The sequence below is a fragment of the Mustela nivalis genome (genome assembly GCF_964662115.1).
Source record: "Mustela nivalis genome assembly, chromosome: 13".
Taxonomy (NCBI): domain Eukaryota; kingdom Metazoa; phylum Chordata; class Mammalia; order Carnivora; family Mustelidae; genus Mustela; species Mustela nivalis.
The window spans coordinates 86,228,224-86,236,262 of record NC_139032.1 but is presented as its reverse complement, the minus strand read 5'-3'; the positions used below and the strand labels follow the sequence as shown (position 1 = coordinate 86,236,262).

The 8,039-nt window shown below is 57.0% G+C and overlaps 1 protein-coding gene across 1 annotated transcript; it reads right to left on the bottom strand.

Annotated features, from left to right (window-relative positions):
• Positions 1-3,869: 3,869 nt before the first annotated feature.
• On the bottom strand, positions 3,870-7,660 carry LCN2 (lipocalin 2). Its single transcript, XM_082697144.1, has 7 exons — positions 7,329-7,660; positions 6,642-6,778; positions 5,377-5,456; positions 5,137-5,256; positions 4,799-4,900; positions 4,180-4,213; positions 3,870-4,054 (listed from the first exon to the last, which is right to left on the bottom strand). The coding sequence occupies exons 1-6, from the start codon at positions 7,464-7,466 to the stop codon at positions 4,191-4,193; spliced, it is 600 nt and encodes a 199-aa protein (XP_082553270.1). The 5' UTR covers positions 7,467-7,660; the 3' UTR covers positions 3,870-4,054; positions 4,180-4,190.
• Positions 7,661-8,039: the final 379 nt, after the last annotated feature.

Genomic DNA, 8,039 nt, shown 5'->3' with positions numbered 1-8,039 from the left:
CACGACATCCTTGGGATAGCGGTCAGACCTGGGTATGTCCCACCATATCCCCCTGAGGAAGATGGAGTCCACAGCCTACCATTCGTGCCTCCACTGACTTGCACACTGGCAGTCCTGCCTTGTCCTCCCAGACCTGGGTGGAATGGAGGTGAGGCCTGCGTTGAACTGAGATGCCTACATTATAACCATTACCGCTATTTCTGCTTCTGTACCTCCGCTTGCTAACCCATGAGGAGATGGAAAAATACCAGCAGACTTTCTATAGACATTCTGTAACCACACATCCCCCACCTAGAATTGAACCTGACAGAATGGCTGCTCCCAGGGCCCCCCATCCGGCTCTGGGCTGAGAGAGAACCACCATCTGGTGCCCTACGGCTTGACAGGAAGACCCCGGTCAATCCTGAGGTGACACATACCCTAGCGGCGCCAACTCAGCAGTTTGACGAATGACAGCCCTTTGACCTAACCAATAATCTGTTCCCAGCCCTTTCCCGCTCTGTAGCGCGCCAGTCATATTACAGAGTTCCTTTTTTATTTTCCCGCGGTATGTGGCTATTTGTTACAAGATGCTATGATGTATGCTAAGTCCCTGCCTCCCCAAAAGTAGTGTATAAAAAGTGTTGTGATCCTGAGCTCGGGACCTCTTAGCATCACCCGCAACGAGTGCGCAGAGGTCCGGGTTCGAACTCGTAATAAACAACCCTTGCTGTTTGGCTTTGACTCTGGACTCTGGTGGTCGTCTTTGGGGGGTCTGGAAATTTGGGCACAACAGAACCAGTAAGCAGGGCTGAGAAAGCAAGAGGCCTGGGCATCCGCCTTCGGCAGGTGGCTTAGAGGCCCTCCTTAGGACCACAGCATTTCACCAACCAAGAAAGCAAAGCCCCATGAGCCCTGACTGGCTTAGAAACACCTGTATCCGAGCATGGCACACAGGTCTGCAGAGAAAGGACAGAAACACAGGTCACCGGTGTGGGTGTGCCGATGTAATCCAAACACATTTATCCCTGTAGGGGCGAGACACCCAAACAAAAAACACAGACACGTGTTTTCCTCTTAAATGTGAAATCACACATGAGATCAATGGGACCTGACTCGATGTCTAGACCAAGGGAGAAACACGCAGACTCCAGGGCACAGGGGAAGGATCAGACAAACCCTCAGAAAGTCACGTAGTTTCTCAGAAACAAACGTCGGCATGCACAGATCCGCACAGATCTGCATACCTCACGGTCAGTCGCAGCAGGTGCCCCAGGCATGCTGGAGTTTGATGCAGTGCTGGGGTCCCAGGGAAGGCCTCTCCCTCCGCCCACCTCACTGCCACGGTCAAGGTCCGTAAACCAGACCACAGGACAAAACAGCGACCTACTCCATCCAGCCCTGATGAGGGAAAGGGAGGTGCTCTGGTGCTGCCTTGCCTCTGTGTCTCCATCTCATTAGCCCTGCCATGGTTCCCTCTTTGAACTCAGTGTGGTGGTCTGCCCCCAAAGATATCTGGATCGTAATCCTTGGAACCTAAGAACAATACTTTATTTGGATAAAGGGTGGGAGCTGATGTGATTACAGGAAGTATTCTGGGATGGGGAGATTACCTTGGATCCAGGTGGGCCCTCAATGTAATCATAAGTGTCCCTAGAGAGAGGAATGTCAAGGGAAATTTGGCTGCAAACAAGAAAGAAGGCCACATGAGGACCTCAGCAAAGAGAGAGATTCGGAGATGCCGCACTGCTGTCTTAAAGAAGGAAGAAAGAGGGGTGCCTGGGTGGCTCAGTGGGTTAAAGCCTCTGCCTTCAGCTCAGGTCATGATCCCAGGGTCCTAGGATCAAGCCCCGCATCGGGCTCTCTGCTCGGCAGGGAGCCTGCTTCCTCCTCTCTCTCTCTGCCTGCCTCTCTGCCTACCTGTGATCTCTGTCTGTCAAATGAATAAATAAAAAATCTTAAAAAAAAAAAAAAGAAGGAAGAAAGAACCCCAAGGCAAAGACGGGGACTCTCCCCCAAGAGCCTCTGGAGGAAGCACAGCCCTGCTGACCCTTTGATTTTAGCTAGTGAACGTGATTTCAGAATTTGGCCTCCAGAACTATAAGAAAATAAGTGTATATTGTCTTGAGATGTCAGTGTGTGGGGGAGCCTGGGTGGCTCAGTGGGTTAAAACCTCTACCTTTGGCTCAGGTCATGATCCCAGAGTCCTGGGATCGAACCCCACATCGGGCTCTCTGCTCTGTGGGGAGCCTGCTCTCTCCTCTCTCTCTCTCTGCCTGCCTCTCTGCCTACTTATGATCTCTGTCAAATAAATAAATAAAATATTAAAAAAAAAAAAAAGATGCCAGTGTGTGATAATCTCTTATAGCAGCAATAGGAAACTGATAAAAACCCAGTGACCCGGGGAAGAAACACAAAGCCCATTTGTGGCCTGAGTTTGATCCTGGAAGACCCAGCAGGCCCATGTGATGCCAGGAGGCTGCATGGCTTGGGCCAAAGCAAGAAGGGGTCCGTCTCCATTGCCCGAAGTGGAGCCCCAGCACCAGGCATGCCAGGGTCGGCTTCCCACCCCCTTGGCCAGCTAGTGGGCCCTGGCCAGCCGTCCCTTGGGTGCCCTTCTCAGTGCGGGTCTTTCTGGGCTTGGGAGAGCCTCCACCCTTCCTCCCTCAGCCAACGCTGCAGCAAGCCTGTCTTTTCCTGGAGCCTGACCCAGACCGCTGTTTTTTTGTTTGTTTGTTTGTTTTGTTTTGTTTTGAGAATGAGAGAGAAAGAGAACACAGAGGGAGAGGGAGAAGCAGACACCCTGCGGAGCAGAGAGCCATCTGGGGCTCTGTGCTGGGCTTTATTAAGGGCTTGATCCCAGGAATCTGAGATCATGACCTAAGTAGAAGGCAGACACTTAACCAACTGAGCCATCCAAGCGCCCCCTGATCCAGACTTGTAAGGCTGCAGCCTATCTGGTGGGCCTGAGTCTCAGGCCTGTCTTGCTGCCTTGGGGCTGAGTCTAGAACTGCTCAGACCTCCAGTATCTCCCCACTATCCCACCCTCCCCACCCCCCACCCCGTCCACGGGTAAGTGTGCAAGTCTCTGGAACACCTGGGTTTCTTCAGAACCTCACCGCCTCTGGCCTCTGACCTTGCAAGGGCAGAAGAGGCCAGGGAAGGAGTTCAAGTTTATGATGTGGTGTGATGCAGACACACAGGGGTGGCCTGACGGGCTGGTCAGGCCCCACACACAGGCCCAGCCAAGTGCTGGGTATAGGCCTGGAGCCCTCAAGGCTTCTGGAATCTGGTTTCCTGGCAGCATATTCTCCTCTTTGCCTCCCCTGGCCCTGACCTTGGTGATCCAAAGATCATCACAGAGGTGGGATGTGGGGGAGGGACAGCACTGAGAATAGGGTCAGCGTGGACACTGCCACCCACCAGTGGGCCCATAGGGGGGTTGGCAGAGGGAAAGGGGACCACCTCCAGTGGCCCTCTGTGCCTGGCACAGCCTCAAGCTGGACACGCTTCTGCCTTATCTGCTGTGCACCCCTCATTCTGGCTACAGTCTTCCATGATCTACAGGGCCCTGGTGAAGTGTGGTTGACAGCACTCAGTCCCCCCAAACCCCTGCAGCTCCCTGACCCTGCTGCAGGTGGCTGATCATGGGTATGAGATGTGCCCATCAAGTGTGCTGGGAGGCGGGGGTCAGTGCGGGCTGCTGCTGGGACTGGGGCTGGGCCCGGAGTTAGGAGCGGCAGGTGTTTGGTCAGAGCTGGACTATGTTTCTGCGGCACCCGGCCCTCTCTGGGGACCATGTCCCTGGGAGTGATGCTAACAGGAGCCCACCCTTTGCTCTTCTCCCTCTCAGACGGCCCAGGGGTCAAGGAGCACAGACTCGGGACTTAGGGGCATATGTTTATTTAGCAAACAAGGAGGGGTTCCATCAGAAGGGCAGCCTGGGGAGCAGCTGGTGGGCTGTGCAGTGGGAAGGGTCTCCCGGCTCTCTCCTGGTGTCCAGGTTGGTGGGGGCAGCTGGCAGTGTCCTGGGCAGAGGTTGGCCTGAGGGTGATGGGGTGGGGACAGAAGGCACCTAGAAAGAGAGTCAGGGGAATAAAGAGGGCAGCAGTGCTGGGCAAGGGGAGCAAAGGCAGGCCTGGGACCCTCTCCCGCTGCACTCTGGCTCCCATCAGCCCCTTCCTCCTGGGCCGTACTCACCACGTGCTCGTTCATTCATCATCAATGCACTCGTCTGCGGAGGATAGAGTGGTTAGCAAGGGCAGGGGTGCCTGGGGGGATCCCTGGCCTCCAGGGCCCCTATGCTTCCCCTGGGATGCCCTGGGCCCCTGCTTGGCCCAGCCACAGAAGATCTGGGGGTTCCCTTCAAGGATGATTCAGCAGAGGCGTGGATGATGGGGGCAGGGAATGGGGAGAGAAGTCAGAGGACAAACAGACCTGGGTGACTGCAGCCTTGGGGAGGCGCCTGTCCAGGCCAGAACCCCTGAACACCTCCCAAGTCAGTGGTGAGCAAGCCCCAGGGCCAAGGGGGAACCAGCCCAGGACAAGCAGACTTGGGCAGAGGGAAAGGTGGCCGGGCAAGGAGATGGGAAATTTGGACCTGGGTTCTCTGCCAGGGAGGAACCCTTGGGACCCACCCTGCTGGGTACCCCACAGACCCTTGGGCGTGGCAGGGTCTTCATGAACCCAAAGTGGCTCCCAGGGTCTCCAGTGATGGCAGCAGGGGCCCGAGTCTCCCACTTCCCCTTTTCCTTGTGAGGCAACATTAGACCCGGACAGTCCCCCATGTCCCCTTCTCCTCTCCGTAGCTGACAATTACCAATGGGGACAGGGAAGATGATGTGGTCATCGGTGAGGCTCAGGGATTTGGCAAAGCGGGCGAAATAATCCTTCATATCGGCGCTCAGCTCCTTGGTCCTCCCTATGGTCAAATGGCCAGTGAGTGGCAGGCAAACGCTCCGTAAATAGTCTTGAACTTGTGAATGAGGCCTCAGAGCCCTTCCTCATGGGAGGGGTAGGCACAGACCTGCGGGAAGATCCCTCTACCACCCCCCAGGGGCTCAGAGTAAGGGGGACCTTGGGGCCTGGGTGGGATGGGCGTCTTCATCCCCAGCATGAACGGGACCGCGGTCCCAGGGGCAGTGGGAGAGGACCCACCGTAGAGGCTGATCTTGAAGAACTCGTAGTTGTCGTGAACTTTCTTGAAGAACATCATGGCGAACTGGTTGTAGTTGGTCATCATGACGCGCACGGTGTAGTTCTGCACCCCGACATGACCTGCAGTGTGGCCGTGAGGGATCAGCCCACCCTGGTCTGGTGCCGGAAACGGTTTTTCCTCCCCAGCCCCCGCAGGACGGCGTCTGTGTCCTGTGGAGACCCGCCCCGCTTAGGACTCACTCTCGATGTCGCCCAAAGTGAACTGGCCGGGCTGGTCATTTGGGACGAAAGTTCTGATCCAGTGGTCACAGGTATCGTTCCTGTGGAAACAAGATGGGTGGTGGATAAGAGGGTGACAGTCCGGGGGCGCCCGCGGGGCTCAGTCAGTGAAGCATCTGACTCTTGATTTTTGGCTCAGGTCCTGATCTCAGGATCCTGGGATGGAGCCCCCAGTCCCGCTCTGGGCTCGGCACAGGCTTCTTGAGATCCTCTCTCCTTCTGGCCCCGCCCCTGCTTGCGCATGTGTGCACACATGCTCTCTCTCTCTCTAATAAGTAAAATATTTTTTTAAAAAGGTGACAGCCCACGTGGCCTCAGGAGGACCACGGCCTACCCTGCTCCAGTGGGTCTGGCTCTTCCCCACTGAACGCATCCCTCCTATCTTACAGCTTCCTGCCGTAGAGTCTCTGGGGGATTCACACTCCAAAGGCTACAGTCTGTTGATGCCAAGGATGCCCTTAGCTCTTGGGCCGACCCTGCCCTCTCACAGGCATCCCATCTGGTACCCTGGCACCCCAGAGCTCATCTCCCCAAACCTGCCCTTCTTCTGTTCCCTTCACCGCAAGTGCTCCGGCCTCATCCCCCAAGTTCCAGAGCCAGAAGCCCACAGGAGCTGGGTAATTCTTGGCTCCCTTCTGTAGGTCCTCATCTGCCCCCATCCTGGTCCCCATCTCCGACCTGGGACTGACCAGCCTCTATCATTCCTCTCGTCGCTGCAGCCAGACCTGCTTATCACCAGATCCGTTTGTACTGGTGTCTGAGGACCCTGCCCTGCGGCCACCGCCTCTCTCCGGGCTGCTCATCAGCCCCAGCTCAGGGCAGCCCTGTGATGATCTCCTGAAGGAGCTGGAACTTCCTCGAGGCCCAGCCTAGAGACCACCTGTCTGGAAGCCCTTGATGTCGTCCTGGGTGGGATTCCAGGCTGGATCGAGTGACCCTCCTCCCACTCCAGGATGCCCCTGCTCTCTCCGCTCCCATTTCCCTAGGGCTGTCTGTACGATCCATCCCCAGTACTGTCCGTGTGTCTGCACTGAAGTGACCGATAAATACTGATCTAGAGAATGAAGGAGCGGATGAATGCGGGGGGATCTGGTACCCAACGGTAGGATGAATGTCCACCTTCCACCTTCAGTCATCACTCGGCTTTGACATCAGTCTGCCTCTCAGACCCCCGGGGCGTCCCTGCCGCACTCCCCACCCCCCACCCAGGAGGTGGTGGCCCTCACCGGATCATGGTGGAGGTGACATTGTAGCTGTGGTCGTCGTTCAGCTCGTACGTGGTGGTGTACATCTTGAACCGGGCTCTTCTTGTTGCATTAATCGAGTTCCCTGCTACGCCCACGACGTACCATTTTCCCTGGAACTACGGCGGGGAGGGGTGGCAGGTGATATGTGGAGCCCAGGAACCACCCCTGCCCCCCCCCCCCCCCCCCGCTGCTCTGTCCCTGCAGGTACCTCTAGGCAGCCTGACTGGGAGTCGGGAACTGGGCAGCAGCGGGGACCCTGACTGGCCACACAGGCCTGTGCTGATGCAGCCACAGAAGTTGGGGGCCCCCAGCCAGGAAGGAGCCCTGAGTCTGGTAGGGACAGGGTGACCCTTGGCAAGTGGCCCGCTAAAGTCCCTGTTCCTGTTCATGCAGAGGGCCTGAAGATGTCCCCACCTTGCAAGGACTGTGGGGATTACTGAAGGGATCGTGGACCTGGCAAGTTCTGCTCAAGTGACTCTCTTGTCAGCGAAGTTGGGGTGGGGACGGGGGTGTGGGGTGTGCCTTCCATCAGGGGCCCCGAGGGTGGGCTGAGCTGAAGCCTGAACCCATCCGGCCCTGACGCGCTCCCTAAGACTCTGCCTCTCCTCACTCTGTTCACACTCTGCCCCAGGCACCTCCCTGCAGCTGCCCCTCCAGGCCCCTTACCTGGTCCTCCTGGAAGTCGCGTTGCAGGGGGATGGAGATCAGATGTGGGGCTGGGATCGGACTTATGAGGGAGTCCTGGGCCGGAGCCTGCAGGGCCCCCAGCAGGACGAGGCCCAGACACAGGATACCTCGGGCCATGACTTCAGGGCTTAGGAAACTGGCGTGCCGGACAGCAGCGAAGGAGGAGAAGCTAGTGAGAAGGCTGCCCCGGAGACCCTATTTATGGTCCCCTGACCAGCGGCTCACGCCAGGGTGGAGTGAATTTATCCTTTGCCAGATCCAGGAAGGGTGAGGCAGTTGCCAGCAACTCAGGCTGAAAATTGGGCAAGCTCTCAGTCCCCTTCCCCCAGGTCAGGATTATGCAAGGTGAGGGGCAGGACAGCCAGTGATGGGGGAGGGGCATTCCCCAGAGCTCCACATCTCCCCCAGGGACAAGGAATCCTTTGTGTGTGGTCCACCATCTCCTATCTGGACAAGCTGTCATCCCTGACCTCTAAGAGCCTCTGCTCAGCTCAAGTCCAGGGTGGGGTAAGTGCGGAGAGGCCCTTTCTGGCACCTGATGAAGACAGACAGTACCTCGGGCCAACAGACTGTGGTACTGATGAGGGAAAACAGAAGGCAAGCTGACACCCCACAACCCACCCCCCATATATGTGACATTCCTCAGGCACTCCTGGATCCCCCAAAGCTAAGGAAAGGAAGAACAGTTAA

Excerpts from the sequence above, each read along its gene's own strand:
- LCN2 (XM_082697144.1), bottom strand. The coding sequence starts at position 7,466 with ATGGCCCGAGGTATCCTGTGTCTGGGCCTCGTCCTGCTGGGGGCCCTG. Across the intron at positions 5,457-6,641 it reads GTCACCTCCACCATGATCCG|GAACGATACCTGTGACCACT; the intron begins GTGAGGGCCACC and ends TTGTTTCCACAG. Across the intron at positions 5,257-5,376 it reads CACTTTGGGCGACATCGAGA|GTCATGTCGGGGTGCAGAAC; the intron begins GTGAGTCCTAAG and ends GCCACACTGCAG.